Source organism: Pyxicephalus adspersus, chromosome 5 (assembly GCF_032062135.1).
Source record: "Pyxicephalus adspersus chromosome 5, UCB_Pads_2.0, whole genome shotgun sequence".
NCBI lineage: Eukaryota > Metazoa > Chordata > Amphibia > Anura > Pyxicephalidae > Pyxicephalus > Pyxicephalus adspersus.
In genome coordinates, this window is record NC_092862.1 from 48371015 (window position 1) to 48392485 (window position 21471).

The 21471-nt window shown below is 36.4% G+C and overlaps 1 protein-coding gene across 4 annotated transcripts in view; it reads left to right on the forward strand.

Annotated features, from left to right (window-relative positions):
* MTCL1 (microtubule crosslinking factor 1) overlaps positions 1 to 21471 on the forward strand; it is a 91469-nt gene that overhangs the window by 61928 nt on the left and 8070 nt on the right. For all 4 annotated transcript variants that reach the window (XM_072411429.1, XM_072411426.1, XM_072411428.1 and 1 more), the window contains 5 exons: positions 9100 to 9267; positions 13877 to 14128; positions 14527 to 14814; positions 16020 to 16048; positions 16275 to 17793. In XM_072411429.1, coding sequence (XP_072267530.1) covers positions 9100 to 9267; positions 13877 to 14128; positions 14527 to 14814; positions 16020 to 16048; positions 16275 to 17793 — 2256 coding nt within the window. The remainder of the gene's footprint in view (positions 1 to 9099; positions 9268 to 13876; positions 14129 to 14526; positions 14815 to 16019; positions 16049 to 16274; positions 17794 to 21471) is intronic.

Here is a 21471-nt window from a genome sequence, read left to right on the forward strand (position 1 = left end):
TGTAGTTCAGGTGGTCTCAAGTGGTACACCTGAATAGTTTTTAAATCAAAATCTTGAATCTTAGAATCTTAGAATGGCCATAATTCACAGGTCAATGCAGTTACAAATCTGTGGCAAAGCCTAAGAACAGCTGTATTCCATGACCTTGATCCAACCTAAGGAAGCTTAAACAGTTTTGAGTGACAGAGCTTATTTTGTTTTTTTTACAGCAAAGGGGGTGTTCTCCGTTATATAGACAAGATTTTTTTAGGGTGAACTTGTAGATAATTTGGTAAAATGTATAGCTTTTTCATCCACTTTTAGATAATTATATATATATCATTGACCCTAAATCCAAATTAGACCAACTTTAATTGCAGGATTCAACACTATAAATGTAGAAAAGTGTGTCATTATCAGGGATTCTTTAACAATTTATAACATATTATACTGGTTATACACTACATATCAGGTCAACTGTCCTAATTTTACCAGTCTAGAGGCGCTCCAGATAATCAAAGCATAGGTTCCAAGCCATTAAAACTTGTATGAAAATGCAAGAAAAAAAAAAAAAACAGACCACTTTAGATTAGGTGCCCAAAGAGTGAAGTAAAACCCCTTACTTGATTAAACTAGGGTTACAGTTAGTTATTCGTCCTGGAAGAGAACTGATGAAGAAGATTTTTGTTGAGGATAACACCAGGGAGTAGGTGAGTAAGGGGGTCATAGGCTTTTGGACTTCATCAGCCAACATAAGTTTAGGATAATTGCCAATTGATGGCCAGGTGCTTTTCCCTTGCATTTGCTTCAACCAGGTTTTGCATTCCCAAAGCGTTTTAGAAAAACATCACTTTTATTTCAGTTTTAAGTGATGTGCATAGACAAATTCTTTATAATTTGAAGATGCTGTTATAATGTTATCTCATTATCCCAGTTATCCAACTAGTCACTTTGAATCAGTTTTACAATTCCATGTAGAAAATATTGAGTTCAAATAATTCAACAGGAAATGACTCAATGATTCACACAAGACATTTCTTTTTAAATAGAAGACTCCTCCCTACACTGATTACAGCATGCTGTTTCTTAATATAACCCCAAATTGATATATTGATTGCTTTGTTAAGCATACTTACATATTTATATAGTAAAGCAAATCGTATTTTGAACACATGAGCTTATAGAAGAACAAGGATATGGGAAAAAGTGTGATAAAAATGTTTTCACCATTACAGATTTTTCCCTGTGAAAATACCACCCGTATGCAATGTTAGAAATATGACTGTGCCTGTGAAGAATTATATGTGTCTGTAAAATCTTCTTTTGCCTCCCCACTGTCCATGCAGTCTTGCCATACTTTCATTTAGAAAAGAAACTGAGCCCCTTAGGCTATTTGTGGCCATAGTTGTAGAAATGAAATATCCAAGTCTCTTCAGACTCCAAGTAACAAAGCTTACAGTTGTAGCAATTCTGTATTGTAATTTGTATTGACAGATTGATTTTTTAAAGCAATAAATGGTTTGTAAAGGTTGAAGATTGTCCTTTGTGCATTACAGCGTACATTTACCATGCTGGCAAGGACAGTTAGTAGACAAATGTATGTCTATTTTTTAAAGCATGTCTGCTTCTGTCACACAGAGCACAAGGAAGTCTCTTCTAAGAAATATAAAATAAACTGTATTTTGGGGTCCTTGGAGATTACAATGAAAGTTTTGTTCTACCACCTCCCCTGTACAGAAATGACTTGCTCCGATGCATCATCCCAAGAAAGTGGCTAACATTTGAGGTGCTTCAGGTCTGAACTTCTCCGGTAACTAAAGAAAGCTGCTTGGGAAAGGCGCCCTGACTGAGAGCTTACCCATTTTTTTTGGGGGGGGGGAGGAGGCTAAAACTTTGTGGCTAAAACTTTAGTAAAGCTAATTATAAGTTTTTATGCAGTTCTTCATCCCAATCCAGGGGTGAGCAAACTTTTTTACTCAGGGGCCACAATCTGAAGAAAAATTTGCCAGAGGGGCCGGGTCGAGGGTAGAGTGGGCGGGGTTATGCCATATTGACGCCTCCCTAACATGACGTCATTATAGCATAACCCCGCGCACTCTCCCATCGCAGATCTGAGCCTGTGGTGGGAGAGTGGGTGGGTTGTGTGCAGTGACAGCCCGCCCACCCTCCCATCACAAGCTCAGAGCCTATGATAGGAGAGCGGGGGGGTTGTGTGCAGGGACACAGCCTGCCCACTCTCCGATCGCAGGCTCTGAGCTTGCGATGGGAGACTGGGCGAGCTGTGTCACTGCACACAACCCGCCCACTCTCCCAACACAGGCTCAGATCCGGGGACATGTTCATGAGCCGCTTACAAAAGGGCCAGAGGAACATCCCCATTGGGCCGTGTACGGCCCGCGGGCCATAGTTTGCCCATGCCTATCCCAATCCCTTTATAGGGTGGCCAAACCATATATGGGCATTAATACAGCCTTCTGTTTTCTGGAAGCTATCTACAGCATCATGTCTGGGTGGTACTAACCATGTCATTATTGGGGAGGCCGCAAGCCATGGTCTTTTTGAGTTGTATAATGAAACACCAAGACCAAGTGATGATGTCACAGGGTTTAACATTAGGTATGTCATGGGAAAAACAATTTTGTTGTTTTTTTTGTTACATGTTGATGAGAGTGAAAAGGGAAAAACCTGGCAACAAATAAGCCAATTAAACTTCGGTTTTAAATATAGATTTTCACGTTTTTGTTTGCTTTGTATATCCTGATTGTGTACTCCTATGAAGTAATCTGAGTTGTCCAATACGTCATACTGACTCAGATTTCTTATACCACAAAAAACAGTGAGTTCAAATGATTCAAACTGAAATTACCTAATGATTAACACAAGAAATTATTGAAGAATAAAGAACCTCTCCCTGCACTGATTACACCCTGTTGTTTCTAACAATAGCACAAAATTGATATATTGATTATTTAGTGAAGTGTTCTTACTTCAAAGCGAAATCCCAATTTTAAGGGATAATTGTAAAAAAAAAAGTAATAGATGTGATTTCTTGCTTTTTCAGGTTTAAATATTATGCTTTATTTACAATGAATTGGGATATGTGGAACATGTGTCCATTATCACAACCTTCTACATGTTAGGTACCACCTGTTTGCCTTGGACAGTTAGAAGTACGCTGGGTAAAATACATGAATCTGTAGAACATTCTTTAAACTTCCAGCTGTGCTTTCTCTCCTTTTATTCAAAAAAATACCATCAAACTTTTGTTCTCACAAAATGGTCACGGGAGTCTGAATAAGTAAATCCACTTTTTACTTTTATGAAATTATCATATTCTACTCCTTGCTACAGCTACCGGCCACATGAAGCAGGGATTTGGTCTATGCAGAGGGGTAATCTTTTCAATGTTCTGTTTAGTTATCTTTTAAGATGCTGAGCCCCAATAAGGTTCAGAGTACAGAAGTTTGCTACCAGTGTTACACTAAAAAGTTCAGAGTAAGTGTACCTATTATTAGATTTATACCAGAGATATGATGGTACCAACTCAAGCATAGCTAAAATACATTTAAACTCTTTTATAAACCTATTTTTTTTGTATCCTATTATCCAATGTTGTCAATACTTGTAGTGTCCAATGGGGCCACATGTGACAATAAAGGAGCACAATTGCAAATCAGGAGGCTATGACTTTTATATTCACATTATAATGGTAATGCTTATATGATATTTTAGTGATTCAGTTTAGATCTTCTTTCATTTCAGTTTAACTAATAATGAACAATTCTTGAAGCAGAAAATTGTCTTGACCTGTAATCTGAAATACTCAAAATAGAGTAGAATGAGCTCACGAAAAGCTCAAGATTCATTAGTACAAGGGTTGTATTTTATGAGTTCCTTATATGGGTCAGGTGTTGGCAGCTTATAATTGGCAGAACGTATTAGCTCTTGTGATGTGTGCAATAAAACTGCTGGAGTCCGTGCAAGCAATAAAAAAGTCATACTTCGATTTCCTTTTTTGAATGGTACTAGGAAAATAAGGGTAGGAACACATAATTTTAAAATGATAAAGAAATAAAAAGTATTTTAAGGTCAAGTAGGAACATGAACTTCGGTCATAAATAATTTTATCAGTTAAAAGCATTTGAAAAAAAATGTTTTTATGTTCCCACAATTAAAATGACCATGTTTAAATACATTTGAAAACCACAATTTTTTTTAGCACATTTAAATTAAACTCAAACTTTTTTACTACTTTACTACTTTGACTAAATACAAAATAGAGTAAAACATTTTTTATAAATTTGAACAAAAAGGGTATAGAACTTTCTTGTTTTGTTACTACTGCCAGGTTTACCACTTACAAGATTTCCACTCATTAGTTACAGCCACTGGGACAGAAATGAATGGGAAATCTCCCAAGTGTGGTCATAGACATCAGTAATAAACTCATATGGTATAATCCTCTAATCTGCAGGGAGTTAGGGCTTCTTCTGTAAGGGAACTACAACTCCTGAGGGCACCTTGCCAGCCACTGAGCATCCCCACCACTTTGCTGAACATTTACAATGGGCACTATTGAACCACTCACCACTGCCTCTATTCATTCTTTATGGGCATCTACGTGTGAGATGCTCCATATATTATTATTATTATTATTAATAAACAGTATTTATATAGCGCCAACTTATAATGCAGCGCTGTACATAAGATAGGGGTAGCAAATGACAGATGACACAGCTGGAGAAGAGGACCCTGCCCCGAAGAACTTACAGTCTAGGCAGTGGGGGAAGTCTCACACAAAAGGAGGGGAGATATGGAGTGATGGGTAGTGGCGAGTGTTTTTAAGAGATAGAAGAAGACGGGTAACAAGTCTAAAAAAGTGTGTTTTGAGCGCTCTTTTATATGAGTGGATCGTAGGAGCAAGCCGAGTAGGACGAGGAAGACCATTCCAGAGAATCGGGCCAGCTCTGGAAAAGTCTTGGAGCCATGTGTGTGATTAGGTTATGAGTGAGGAAGTCATTAGTAGGTCATTGGAGGAGCGAAGAGAGCAGCTGGGGGACTATTTTTCTACCAGGACAGAAAGGTAGGTTGGACAGAAGCTGTGGAGGGATTTGAAGGCAAAGCACAGGAGCATGAATTTGATTCTTAGGCGAAATGGAAGCCAATGAAGGGAACTACAAAGAGATGCAGCAGAAGGGAAGCAGTGGGAAGGACGGATGAGTCTGGCTGCAGCATTCATAATAGATTGTAGAGGAGAGAGTCAGGTTAGTGGAATACCAGAGAGGAGGATGTTACAGTAGTCCAGATGAGAGATGATAAGAGCGTGTAGCATCTTAACTGTGGGTACAGTTTTCAACAGAGGGTAAGGAAGCAGAAAACCACTCCACAACGTTACCACCTCTCTAAAGAAGTTGTTATGCTCTCTAGGTTACTCTATTTGAAGAAGCAGCTTATCAGTTAAATATCCAAAGGCGATTTATGAGTGATTCATGATCCTTTTTAGCAGAGTTTAGCAATTCTATGATCTGCTGAGACAATTTTACCTGGGAATGTGTAGCCCACTGACATTTTCATCCTTAGAACACTTAGAAGTATAATTCCCACCAAAGTGTAGAATAAGAGGCTGATCAAACATAGATTTTACTTGTAAAAATGAGAGGTAATAATCATTATTGTTAAAGCCATGGCATAATCACTTGGTAGTAATCACCTAAAGGTAAAAATCTACTTTCTAAAATTTCAACATCAGAAAACCAAATTATAAATGTATTTGCAGTTACAGATATATCTCTTTGTAAGTCTAGTTTATACCTCTTGGATGTATTCTGTCACTAAAACCTGGCTGTAGAGCCAACTGGGAGTTATTTCTAGACAGATCAATTAAAATGTGAATCACTTTTTGCTGGTGTCAAATCAGATACAAATTCCATTGTTACAGGCTTGACTCAGCAGATGAAAGTGCTGATGTCTGTGAAAAGGCCACAGTAGTTACCTTCCAGTTTATTGATAATGTTGCTTTCCTGCCAGGTACACTGCCTTATTCAAAACGCTGTTGGATTAATATTTTGTGGAATTTCAGCTTTAGTAGTAGCTCATCAAAGATAATAATGTTTGTAGTATCTCCCCACGAGAAATGACATTAGAAAATAAATAAAATCTAAATGCAGTGTACCTACATAGAACTGAAATTGTAATATAAATAGAGAAACTGGGGTTGTTCATAGAAGTGATAAAGTGTAGTTGACTACGGAATCTGCCTGTCCTATGAACAAGGAATGATTGAGATGGGATTGACTGATGATCATTTGCAAGAGATTATCCAGCATTCACCATGTGCTACCAGACAGCTTACAGCTTAAGTTCAAAAATAAATATACCCCCTGGCATTTACATCAATAAAGTTAGTGGAAAAGATTACCGCTGCAGTATATATAACAGTTTACGGGGTTTGATGAGTACACACTTCATGCTTCTGTCATTAAAGTGGATGTATGGCTTTTATGTGTTTCTTTATTTACTATGTTCAGTGATAAAATATGTATATAAATTTATTTGGGTAAAAAAGAAATGTTGCATATTCATTGTTTATATATTTTTATCTGCATATAGCAGATATTTAGTCAGACATCAAGGCTCTGGAGGCTTTTTCTACAGCTGCTGTGCTACAAATAGACCCAAATAACTATGAGGAAGATCAGAATTGGCCTTTTTTTTATCTTAGCAGCGGCAAAGCCTTCCTAAAGTGAAAGGCATTGCGATTTTGTTTTTTTAACATATTGTTTGTGCAGTTGTTAAATAATTATGGCTTATCTTTTTCTATTCTGGCACTGCTGTAAAATTTACAGGTAGTGTCTCCCTGTGACAGCCCCCATAGAGAATGCACAGGGGCTGCAGTGAGTCACATTTGCAGATGTTGTTTCTTTTTGAACCAGCGCTGCCACACAAGTGTTGGAAAGGCTGGTACAGGGAGCCGCGAGAAATCATGCATTAAAGAGGCAGATGTGAACCTGCCATAAGCCCCACTGACCACCCAGAGCCATGCCCCTTTTGTTGTTAGAAAGCCAAACATGGTTTGTTAAAAGCCCCATATATCATGGATGAGCAAATCTTTTTTCTGTAAGATATTTTCTGGTGTGTGCCATAAAATATCTGGGTATGTTTCAACATCCTTTTTTTTTACCATTGTTAAAGATCTCCAGGAATGACTCTGTTCCCATAGATGGTATTCTTAAGAGCTCCACTAAATTAAATTCAGTGAGCCAAATAGGAGATTTCACTTATGTTTTGTCTTTCCTGCAGGTTAAAACTTGCTGTGGTAATGGAAATATTTGTGAAAGTACTGGAACATTTTCCAGCAAACACAGACTAAATAGTACAGCCTATTTTATGCCACAGCTGTGTATTCATAGCTACCAGCATTGTTTTAAAAGCATAATACATATTGCATGACTGTTATTTAGGAAAGCTAGTGAATGTGAAATAAACTATATTTTGTATGTTACAATACCAGTATTAAATGTAATTATATGCTTCTATTTTAGGAGATTAGTCAGAGATTACTAGGAAGGTATAAGTGGTCATTTTATAATTTGGTGCATGTCATCAATGACATCCTGTCATCCTGATATATATGTTCTGTACTTTCATTTCATTTTTATCTCTACAGCTAAACTTTTTATTTAGACAAATATAATTGCTCAGATGAATGCAGCTCTTTAGTCCCATATTTAAAATGCAAGCATTGTAAGTAACTGAATTTGGGTTGATATCAGTTTCTTGCAGTTCCTGCATATCAGAGATGGAGTGTGAGAGTAAATAGCAAGATAAGGATCCAATCAACACAGGTATTGGCAAGAAGCATGCAGATATGATGAGCGCAGAGTGACAGGGAGATAAGGTCATCATTATGCTGCTTCTCCTTTCATTGTCAATTAATAGCCTATGGGTTGGTCCAGGACAACCTGGGCTTAGAGGAAATGGAATGATGTTGTCCACCAACATCTTGAAGCAGAAAAAAGTATTTTTGGGGAAATCTCTGAATTGAAGATGCAACTAATGCTTAATATTATTTTATTATTTAATTAGCTATTTGTTTTAAACTTTTTTTGCTGGATTTCTGCTTTAAGTTCACACCAAAAATAATTTAAATTAATGAAGCATCTATGCAGCAGGCATAAACAAATTTATCCAGCATTTATCATCACATAACAGCTGTTGGTCTTGGCATTTGGTCATTCAAACTCCAAAAGCTGCTTTGTACAAGACAAGAAGGAACATACTGGCCTTCCTTTCATACCTGGAAGTACCAAAATTTTACTGGGCTGGACCAGAGTGTAGGTTAGCCCTGGCTGGTAGACATCCTACACTATATAAACTATACAATAGAAGAATATTGTCAGCTGCCACTTTTAAGTTTTCTTTGCCTGGAATGTGAACCGACATAGGACAAAAATCTATTGTGCCAAACTGCTTAAATGTGAGATTTCTGTGTGTTTTTTTTAGACGTATGGGTGTGTTTTCTAGTGTAATAGGTAATTTTGAAAGGTTACATTTGTGTAAATTTAGTGATCCACTAAAGTGCTAACATACATATTATTTATTTTTATATTATATATAACATTATTTTGTCTTTGTATAAAACTAATTAGCATAGCTAGCTTTATCTGCACTTTGTGACATGTTACATTTGTTACATGATTTACTTTTTCCTTTGTCACCTGTAAAGCCAGTAGTACTATAGGAGTAATGGTTAAGTGTCCAAAAACCTTTGGGCAAAAAGGCCTTGTTTACAGGGGCTTCAGCTTGAAGCAGTGCGAAGAACAAACTTTCAAAACACATTTGCAGGATGTTGGTTGGAGTCTTTATAATTCAGATTTGAATTCTGACTTGAAACAAAGCTGTAAACTTTAGTAGTTCAGTTACAAAACTTTGCTGTACACCCTGCTTTCACACAAGCTGAAGCTCGAATTAACAAAGTTGTATAGCTTGCACTGCTATGGACATTCATTGTGTTTTTTATGTTCATTTTGATTTTGATTAAACTGGCATTTAGTTATCACTTTTCATTACCTGTGTATTTACTGCTTTATAAATAAAATCATTTGGTATTTTATTTTGTAGGCAAGTGAAAATCATCGCCTCCTTGCTGCATTTAGGGGCTTAGTGAATGATTTCCGTTCGGAGCTGCGGGGTGAAGCAACATACAGACTTGAGATTGAGCAGCAGTATGCAGAAGACAAAGCTACATGGGAGATGGAAGGGGCAGAACTAAAATGTCGCCTGGAACAGGTAATCTAGTAAAAGAAACTTCCGGTTTATATTTGAAAACACAAAAAACAAACATATTGCATGTTTTAATCAATACCTGTAAAATGAATTAACATTGCTGAACAGCTAATTTGATTTTTAGAAAATTAATATTGATATTTTTTAGTACAATATATGAAAAACAGTCAGTGCAAATGAGAAAGGTAAATTTAAAGTAAAACTAAACCCTTTTTACTCAATTGTCCCCATTCTGTTACCGGCACCACCGTCTTCTTTCTTTTTCTCTTCCTTGAAGCGATCTTGAATGCCAGGGATGACATAACTCCTGTGCATGCTCACAGGAGTCCATTCAGTTCCAGCAGCCTGGTCATATATCTCTTTGCTATTTAGTTTCATATTCATATGACAATGTTTCTTTTTAAAAAAAGTAAAATCAGCCCAACTCTCTGTGGGTAAGCAAATCTTACAAGGGATAAGTATAGGAAAACCTTGTTAAGAAGCATTGGAAGACCTCAGGGGTGCTGCATAGGTCAAAGGGTACGACAAGCTATAGGTCAGGGGTGTCCAAACTTTTTGTAAAGAGGGCCAGATTTGGTGAGGTGAAAATGTGTGGGGTCCGACCATTCAGCACGTACTCCAAGTTAGTGTAGGCGTGGTCTGCGCGGGTCCCACACAGCACACACCCATCAGGGTGACGTGGGGGATTCCCTGGGCAAGGAGACGGTGTCAGTGCGGGCTCCATGCAGAGCATGTTCTTGGAATTAGAGTGGGCGTGGTCCGTGCGGGTCCCGCACAGCGCAAGCCCACTATAATGACGTAGGAGATTCACAGTGCACACATGGGGACTACCGTCCTGCCCTCCTGGGGCAGTTTTTTTTTCCCATTGAGAATATTTCCCTGCAGCGCCTGCTTTTCAAAGTCATGGATTTCAGTGACAATGATCACTAAGACAGAAAGAGAAGATAACCAATGAACTTTAGCCAGTGGTTTGTTTTTTTGTTTGGAAAAATAGCCATGAGTAAGAGAAACCTTCTGTATACATCTGTACTGTGGCTGCCTGTACAAATGTGCCCAGAAGGAAAAGATTAGTGAGACCAAGAAAGATTAAATAGAGATTACAATACAGATTAACCTCATTTCTCTGCTTCAAACTTAAGTGCACTATACTACCAAATAAATCCTTTCTAAAAGCTGGATGTGGTAACATGAAGTATGAAGTCTGTAATTACAGGACATGAATTCTGAGGTGATAAGCACCATTTATCCTGGGGCCTTGGATCTTAATGATTCACGTTAGGACACGTGTACCAAACCGACATAAACACATGAAGTGTCTCAGATGTAACTCCTCAGGTTTTTTAAGAACCTGTTTCCTTGATATTGTTGCAGTGATGGCTGTACTACAGTAATATATTATTCATTCGACCTTGAGTATAGTAAAATGTTTGCAGCACTGCTGTCTATATATAAAAGTAGAGCTGGGGTAGCCTATATAAGATGTGTCTCATAAAGCAAGACTTCTCTGGGAAGGCAGTGCTTCTGCAAATTTGTCCAGTCATACAGAATGATCAAGTTTTTCCATTCGTTGTCCATTCAGTTGATGTTAGGCAAAAAAGGAATAGAGTGTGACTCAACACAAGAATACAATTGTGACAATGAAAGCTTATTGGTAGAGTAGTAAAGGGTTTTGGTTTCTGTCATTAGTGTTTGTTGTTGTATGTTTCCCTATTGGAGTAAATTCTCTTGACTTCCTATTAGGTGTAAGAAAAGGAAGAGAAGGAAAATGTTACCAAAGTGAACACTCCATTCTCCATTTCTGAATTTAAAACTGACCAGAGTTTAAATGTTTTTATTATCCACAACAGTAAATAATGAGTGTTTATACAGATGGGAGGAACCCAGCCAGGTATTTTTGAGCCCAGTATTGAGCAAAAGAACATCAGCTGGAATGGGAACCGGAGTCATGTGAAGGCAATTAATGATTAAGTTCATTGTGAATTGAACTTTCAGTTTCCGTAACAGGTCCTTTTCTGCCTTTTAGCCCTGAAGAAAGGATTTAATTATATATATATATATATATATATATATATATATATATATATATATATAGTTAGTTTTCCACCACTTGTAGATTTTTTATTCTTTTCCCACAGCAGGTGGCCTAATAATCAGCCATCCATACAAGTGCTGTTTAAATGGCTTCTACAGGGCACTTCACTTTGGCAGCTCTAAATGTGTATATGTGGAAAAAAGATTAGCAGTATCACTTCACTATCAGGAGCAAGATCGTTTAATGCCGACATTGACCTCTAATGGGATGTTTGGATTATAAATCCGTTTCAAGGGCGTTCTGCGAGACAGACATTGCGTCTGCCTAGCATGATATCATGTTTCCTGCCTTTTACTCTGCGCAGTGTGAAGTCACTTCTTCATTTTTAATTGGAAGAAGATGATCATTAGAGTGAAGTTTCTGTAACTGTACTTATAAATAAAACTTAACACATTTAAAATGTAGTATGCAAGACACACATACATAAGGCATAAAGCTACAGATAATGAGATTTTTTTTTATATTCTTAGGTAAAAATCCAAAATGTTTATCGATATACCAAATGAAATAATAATAAATAAATAAGGAGTTGCAGGGATTTGACCCCTCCTGGTGGGAGAACTGTTCCCCTGTTGCATGCAGTGGTTTGGCCCACTTGCTTGTACAGCCTGTAGTGATGAATGAGCTGGAAGAAGATACCATTGTGTAGAGCGGGAGGAGCAGGTAATTTACACAGGTAATAGTGTGGAATACCTGCAGCAGCTAAGAAGAATTGGTAGTGTTTCAAGACATGGATCAATAAAAAGGTAAGTATACACATCTAGAAAAAAAAGGAAAACATCTGCAATAAATTTATATTTTTTTATCCTTGTAATAACCCTTCATGTTTGGACAAAAAAGTCCTGACAAAAAACATACTAATAATAATAATTATTGTATTGAGGTGAAAACACCATTCGTTTCCAGCTCTGCAATGTCAAGAAATTAGACTCCTTGGGATAATACAGGAAAAGAACACTTATCAAACAGATACAGAACAAAACTTTCTTGACTGTATATTTAATAGACCAAAAAAAAATTCTTGACGGTTTACATACACTTTAATCAAAGCTAAGCATTCAATACCTGTTCTGTAGTTGTTCTGAGACTTTTATTTCAATTTTTGTGGTTTTGTGATTCTTTCTCTTTTAATCGTTATCCTGTATTTTGGGATATTGCCTTTTGATCTGGTCTATGTGGTTTTTAGCTAATGTTCTAGTGGGTGTAGTTTTTGCCTTCTGATCTTATAACTGTGAATTTCCGCCTACAACCTTGTTAGTTTTCCTGTGGTTTACAGTCATTATGTTTTCTTTTTAATGCGTTGTACATTGAAAAGACATAATAATTGACCACAGAAGACCTATTAAAAAGGTTGGAAAGTCCCAGTATCCTGTGACATGAATGAGCTTTAAATTTTAGGTTTCCTTTTAGGGGAATTCGTTTGCTCCACATTTTTTCAATAATATTATGGACTTTAATTTTCCATTTGGATGGTGCAGATTCTGCATTTGTTTGAATTTTGGATATGAGTTTTTTAGAAGAGGCAGCCCTGGTTTCCTTCTAAACTCTAAAAATCTGTCATTCCAATTGGCAACAAGAGTTAGTTTATTTTATTTCATACTGAGGATTTCGCTGACAGCTGATACAAAATGTAACCAGTATCTATGTGCATGGCATGGTTTTACAGGTATATGTTGTATTTTTATGAATCTAAAGATTTTTATAAATCTAAAAGTTTTTGGATGAATCTGATTCTGGAACACCTACTAAAGCCTAAATGAATACATTCCATTTTGTTTAAGCACTGTGTATAAAACAATTGCTTCTTTATTGCTTGCTTTTACCTTTTTTATCATTATTCTTATTCTTTAGTGCATGTCAACATTGCTGATCTTCTGCAGGGTCTCTGTATCCACCTTCTGTAAATGTACATACCCGCAATGGTTGGATATTCTTCTGGCTAATCTTTGATGATGGGGAGCATTTTTCTCGTTTGCTGATATAGGCGCCATTATTTGCATTATTGGCCCTGATTTATTAAAGCTCTTCAAGACTGGAGAAGATAGAATATCATGGGTCCAGGTTTGCTTGATCACCCAGGTTCTCCCATGATAGTCTTCTCTAGTCTTGGAGAGCTTTAATAATTCAGGCCCAATATATGTATATACAAGTAAATGTTGTGACACCCCATTAGGGATAAATGGTGGATATATGACAGTTCCTACTGGGCACCATTTAAACAGAAGATTGGGAACATCTAATGATAGAAAGAAAAGCTGTTACGGGAATGGAGAGGACCAGGGATGAGAGTATTGTAGCCAGAGCTGTTTTTATATTTAAAATTACTTCTAGGTTAGCCTTTAAACCCTAAAAATAGGCATTTGAACTATAGAATAGTTTCTTAATATGTATTACATTGAAATAAGAATATAAAATAGGTATTCATTATTGTTTATATAATATACAATAAGTATTTTTGTATTCAGAATATATGTTAACATAACAACGCTGTTCCTATTAATATCTGTTTTCCTATTGTAGTTTGAATTAAGGAGGCCTAAAATGCCTGGAGACTTGAGCCCCAGTGAGGTTAGTGTGTCTCTCAATCATGAGCGAGAAGAACACAAGAAGGTGCTTGCTGAGAGCCACAAGTTGGTGATGGACCTTCGCAGACAGGTACAGCACAGTGAAAAGAACTGGAGTCGGGAAAAGGAAGAACTGCTTGATCGATTTGAAAGGGAAAAACGTGAATGGGAAAAACAAAGAAAGGAATTCTTGAGGAAAATTGAGCAGGTACTAAATAAATATATTTATAGTGCTCATTAAAGTTAGTGATGATGCAACAGATGCATTCCTGTTTTTTATTCTATCTAAAGCAGTGCAGAATTCTGCAACTGTGCATGATCATACTTAGCCACATTCCCTTTACATATTCTGCCATATGTCTCTCTGTACATATTGGGAAGGAGAAATGAAGTGATCATATCTCCGTACTGCAGGGGGATTCAACCTAGGTCCCCAGTCTATTTAACCAGTCACTTATCTCAACTAACCCTAAGTACTATATATGATTTAGCAAGAATGCAATTAAATTCTGTATATATGTCTATAAATAATATAAAAAATAATAAATATTAGGCTGTCTCCAATTTTTTTTTACCTTGTTTATCATTTTTATTTTACTTTTGCAGCTTCTGAAGGAATCAAGTCCCCGAAGAACAGATAGTTTCCATGCTGACCAAAGTGATGGTGATATGGCTGAATATTCAGCAAAGGCTGTGCTGCATTCACAAGGATCTAGGTCATTTTCTGACTCCGATGACATGCCATTTGAAGAACAGTTTATACCTACGCTGAAGGGGTCTGATCGATGCACTGGCTCTGAAAATCTCTTTCTTGATGCACTTTCTCTGGATTCAGCTGATGAGGCTGATTTAACTGAGCCCCGCAAACTGGAACGTGATAAGTTCTTCACAGAGGTAATGCATCTTTTCTGTTGCTGCTCCACCTTTGAACACCATATGTATGATTCTGATTCTTACACTACAGCAAAAGTATTATAACTAATACAATACTAACCTCATAGAGTATAAAATGTGACCTAGGGTAATTACTGAATCCTTTATGTTCTTTATTCTTTTGAGACCGGGCTATAAAGTCTTTGAGAGGAATCTCTTTATCTGAAATTTTATTTTTTTTTAAATCCATCTCTTCTTTAAAGTTCTATGGAATCTGTTTCCAATTTCAGAAAATGCCATGAAGTTGAAATATATTTAAGGCCATGTTTTTTTATTTTATTCATAGTAGTTATGAATACAGTGAGGAAAGTAACTGACTTTCTGTAAGGTCTTTTATTGCAGTGTCCTTAAGGCTGAGTCACCCTGTCAGTGAATCGTGGTCATGAAAAGTCAAGTATAAGCCAACATTTTGAGTTGTCTCACTTGTTCCAGTGACAAATTGCTAAGAGGGGTTTAGTCTACGTAACCAAACTAATTTATCACTATGTTCAAGGTGAATTGCATGGCTGACATACCGGAAATCATATTGTTTCAGGACGCATTGAATTGTAGCCTTGTAATCTTCCCAAAGCTCATACAGACATACCTTTTGCAATCTAAAAATTACATTTTCTGCCTAATTAGCAAGTGAATGGTTCACCTGCACAACAACACACCTAGTAATGAGCCACAACCAGTCCTTGGGGGAGAGGGACAAAAACTGGATTATATAGTATGCATTAAAGTTATGCTCTCGTTAAAGTTATGGTTTCTTGTTTTTCACATTTTTTTCTTCAGAAAAATAAAATATGTTACCAGCTTTTGTTTGCTATCACACTAAGATCTGTGACTGCAAACATTAATAATAGAAATAAATAAAATAAATATTTAAAATGTAGTCATTTTGGATGTTCTGACAATCATTACCTTTTCTCTGTTCAAACTGATCTGTTTTCATTTTTATCTATGCAGCCTCAAAGTCCCTGTAATGGCAAAAAATATACAATACATTAAAATTTACCATTGATTTGTAAGATTCGTTTTAGTGATTTTTATTTTACATATTTGTTGGGGTTATTTTGTTTGTACAGATTATGTACAACAATTTGTGGTGCTGTCTTAAAAAATAGTTAACAATATACATGTATGAATTCATAAGCCTATAACCATCTTGCTTTTTATTGCAGGATGATGCACAAAAAGGAGGTTTGCAAAGGTAGATATTTCTTCTAAATGTTCTTCTAAATATGTGTTTTAAATTTAAACCCTTCTGTATGACAATGTACTACTTGCATGCTCCTAGTGTGTGGGTTTTTCTGTAGATCTGATTTTTTAGCCAACATGCATTTGTTATTGTCTTGCATGTTTGAAATTCTGTATAGCTCTTTTGTTCCGAAAGTGAAGCCATTTTTCCTAATGACTACATGCCCTTTGTTTTATAGGGTCATGTCTGTTTCCTCCATGTCTGAATTTCATCGATTAATGGAAAGCTCTCCTTTCCTTCCGGACAAGAACTTAGATCTTTCTGGCGACAAGGATGAGTTAACACCGCCCTTGTCTCCTGATGATCTGAAGTATATTGAAGAGTTTAACAAGAATTGGGATTACAATAATGTGGGCAAGGGTGAAAAATTGGTATGTAGGGATAGAACTGGAAATGGGAAAATGGAATATGAATCAGCTTCTGAAACATTCCAGTCAACTTCATGGTTCCTTACCACTAGTGTTACTATGACAACAAATACTTTGACCAACCCAGAAAACTGCCAGAAGCAGATGTCTCGAAACAATGGTGTTGCAGAAAGAATGGGGGTTAGGGTCTTCCATAGCCCCCCAGTGGTTCGTAGGTTTGACAAATCTGGAAACAATAGCAATGATGAGGAGAAGCACCTGGACCCAGATTTACTTTTTTCTGCGACCAAAACAAAGGGACAGGATTCTGATGCAAAAAATGGTGCTACAGAGGTATTTGGGAGATGGTCATGTGATCTAAATAAGCACCACAAAGACTTTCATGAGAGTAGCCTACACCCTATAGACCGCCCTGTTTGCACTACTGTCAGCTTTGCATCTTCTCTGCACAATATAGAGTTGTCAAGGAACTTGAGTGATGACATGAAAGAAGTAGCTAACTCTGTAAGAAATGCAATTCGATCAAACTCAGTAGAATCTCAAGTTAGAGACATTGCTTGTCAGACCAATGGTTTAAAGAGTACAGGAACACAAACAACTCAAACAATTAGCGTTGGTTTGCAAACCGAGGCTTTGCGAAGTGTTACCAGCAGTCCACACAAGTGTCTGACACCGAAGGGGGTTTCTACTCCTGTATCATCACCTTCACGTAGTCTGAGGAACAGACAGGTATCTCCAGCTATTGAAAAAGTTCAGGCCAAGTTTGAACGGAGTTGTTGTTCTCCTAAATATGGTTCTCCAAAACTGCAGAAGAAAGCACTTGCTAAAACAGATCAGTCAACTAAGTGTGTTACCTCTGGCACTCCCCAGAAAGGTTTCAATGAATCTGCATGGGCTAGGTCAACAACAACCAGGGAAAGCCCTGTTCATACTACAATTAATGATGGACTTTCAAGCCTTTTTAATATTATTGACCATAGCCCAGTAAATTGTGACCATTTACAAAAAGTGTCAAGGCCAAGCAGCAGATCCAGGTCAGCAGAAACCAGGCAAGACTTTGTAACAATGCCTGATATGTACATGGATGGCAGGGGACGATCTCCAAGTCCTGTTCGCATAACTGTAGAACTTCAACAAGATCAGTATGGAGAGGTGAGCTCTAAACAAGACCTCTCTGCCCCTCCTGGCTACTCACTCTCTGAAAATGCTGCCAGAATACTAAGCAAGAAAATCTTAGATGATCAAAGACAAACACCAAATAGTCCAACCAGAGGTTACAGAGACCACACAGCTGGAGAACTTTTAAAAATCGAACAAGGATCTATTGAGGTAAGAAACATTTCCTATTTTACACTGCTTGTCTTAGGATACAGCTTGTACTGTAAAAAAAAAAAGGAATTTGATACTGATTGTAATTCTATCTCTTTATCAATTTTTTAAACATCCCAATGGTGCAATGGTCATGCTGTGTTATGAAAAATGTGTTTTAAAAATTATTTATGTAACCTAACTATTTATTTATGGAAATCCTGGCTCTTCAGCCAGAGGTCGAAGGATACCAAGGACTTCCCCGGTCTTCCATAATTAACAATCTGATTAGAAAGTCTGCTCACACCTTAAAAATGAATTCCAACATAAATATTTAGATGCTTCAAAAGGCTGTTCTAATTGTGGTACACTTTCCATATGTAACTTGCCTGTTATTTAAAAGTGATTAAGCAATAAAGCACAGAACCCATCCAGTGGAAGGACTTTTTGCTGTCAGAAAATTCCTAAATTGTTGGTTCTTTCATGTGACTCTTTTTGTCACATTTCTACATTCATGTCAAGAAAAGGTAATAAAAAAGCATTTGTAAATAGCATTGGTGCTGCATCTATTACAAATATAGTTGCACAATTTTCTTCTCTTCGATATAGGTTTTTTACTGGATGGAAAAGGGTTTTACTGGTCTTCCATGTTATATGTATTATTATATCATGAGAGGCAATACTCTAAATTCTAATTTACTGAATTCAGTGTATGAGTTTGTATTATGTATGTTGTTTTGTACACCTATAGTATATATATATATATATATATATATATATATATATGTATATATAATTTTTTTTGGAAATTTAGAATTTTTTGGAAATCACCTAGAAGAATAGAGGATTTCTAAGCATAGTTTACATTAAATACTTTTGTGGAAAAATACATGATAAGGGAAAGGCTTCCATTTTTTTTCTACTGCCATCTAATTATTTTGTTCCCTTACTATCTTATTAAAAAATATTTTTAATTTAAAACATATTGCATTTCTCCTATTTAGCTAACTTGAAATGAAATGTACAACCATACCTATTATTTTTTATAGAAAATGAATCTTCAGTAACCTTTGATAGCCATTTTTCCTGGCCCTCATTGAAAAAGCTTTTTTGAGACCCATAGCTAACATATACTGTTAGAACAAGTCAGAACAATATATCTTCCTTTTCTCTATCCTAGGTTTGAAACTCAGGGGACAGCTGGGAAAGATCTCTTTTTGCTGTGCTGTCATTTTAGCTTTCCAATACTTGTCTGAGAATAAATTGGCAGGTATTAAATGTATATTTCAAAATCAGAGTGCATATACTGCACACAGTAAAATAAAATGTTTAAAAACATATACACTTTAAGCTAATTCACACTAGTTGTAAAAACCTACTGGTAACCACCGGGTGCTTGGTAGCACTAACAGGTAGTAACCCTTATGTTTTTTTTCAGGTGTTTGCAAATGGTGCATTTTTTTTTCACTTACAGTCCTCTCGAATACTTGAAACTGCTAATAATGCCTGCAAAGTGGTGGAAATCAGTTTCAAAAACGTGAAAATGCTACTGCAAGCAAACTTATAAAAAAGGAGAGAAAACGAACCCATTTGTTGGGCTAAATGCAGTTTAAATTTGCAATATTGCTTCATAAAATTAAACAAAATTTAGCCAAAAACATTATAATCTTCTTTTAATAACAATAGAAGTTGCAGTAGTGTGCACCAAACCTAAATTAAATTATCTCTCTTCTATCTACACCCTAAATTGTAGAATACTTATAAATAATATAAATATGTTTTGTCTTCAATATTCTGCAGGAATGTTGAATCTTAATAGGGTTTAACTCACTGTAACTGATGAGATGCATTGATAACTCTTAAATAACTCTTAGTAACTCCTAAATCAGCCAGTTTACCAGTTTTACCTGGGTAAAGAATTTGTATTAGACCTGATTTACATAACTAGGTTGTATAATACAACTAGATCTTGTCTTACCCCAGCCTGGTAATAAGCAGGAAAAGGAGAAGTAGCAGACGGATGAGCTCATCTCACTCTCTTACAGTCTGCTGTATTGGGGATTACTTGCACTAGTTTTTAATGTACAAAACTTGGATAATGCGGTAGCTGTATATGGCATAAGCTCAGCTTTAAGCCTGCCTTTAAAATCTATATTACATTTTTGCACTATAAACAAAAATGTATTGATCAAGAATCTCTTCAAAGCATCAAGCAGTTCTCCCATACTGCAATACCACATCTGAAATAATTTTCTGTCAAATAAGGTAATGGAAAACAGATTTCTTTTTGCACTTAATTTTTGTTCCTAATGTTAAGTGCTAATCTCTTTAACAAAGCAATATGGTTAAAATTAAAAGCTATATTAAAAAATATTTTTTCTTTCAGTAAAATTGTCATAATATAAATATAAAGAGTGCTGTCTTCAATGAACAGTATAAATTATTTGGACAGCAACAAATTTTATATGGTGTCTCCAGAATGTACTCTTCATCAATATCGTTTGTGGATAATTATAATATTGTGGTATTCATGATTTATAGTGCAACTAAACCCAGTTGATACTTACCTGTCCCCATTCTGTCATGGACACAACCATCATTTTCCTTCTTCACTTCCTTCTTTCAATCTTTGACCATCTTGGGGTGACATAACTCCTGTGAAGACGCGCAGGAGTTTTGTCACTCCTGAAAATCTCAGGGGAAGCCGGGGAGTGCCAGGTATCCTACCATGTTTACCTGCCAAAAAATGTATAAATCTGTGGTGCCAGTTTTGGGATCCAACAACCTGCTAGACTTTTTCATTCTTCGCCATACACAACATCACAACCATGAGATAATTTCTCAGCTCATTCTTTCATTTTCCCAGGTTTGAACTGATTAATGCCAGCACTTGTGCATTGCAGCAGTCTGAGTGGCTTCTGTTGCTGGCCTTCTCTTGTCCAGTACGTGTTAAGCAGCCATAGTTCCATTGCATCTTAAGGTTAGCTAATAAAAAAATATATTTCTAGATAAGTGGGGAAGAAGGATTATGCTTTTGTTTCCTGGCAGCCTGGAGACAGACTGGAAATCAGACTTCTGAAGGTGAGGTCAACTTTCACCAGAGTTGTCACAACTCCAATCTAGTGACTGTTACATGGCAGAGGAAGGAAGAAGAATGGGATCACAGCAGCCTCTCTGCTTGGGAACTGATAGAATAGCAAGATGAATTGCAAGGGTCACTTTTAAGTGGAATAAAAGTTTATATTGCAGAAATGACAGGCATGCTCACCATTTTGTATTTCTTTTATTTAGTGCCACTTTAAATTATTTCAAGAAGAAATTATATGTAGTAATGTATAGTGTCTTATAAACCTTCTTCCTTATGGTTAGTATAGCCTGAACACTAATGATTGCTAAATAGGTTACCAACATACTGTTATATACAGTTTTTTTAAACATTTCCATGCACTATGAACACATTCTCAAAAACGTTCCTAGGTAAGTAAGGAGTTACTATATGAATTAGTATTATATTCTCATTAGCATGCTGATTAAGAACTGCAATGTGCAATAACCTTTTATCTTCCTTCAGCATTTTGTTTAATAAATCATGGTAATAACAATTATTTTCTCACTGGTTGTTTTGGGTCTTTCCATTTCCACATTGCTATTTTTAATAATAGACTTAATTTAGATGTTTGCACAGTCCTTAAAAAACAA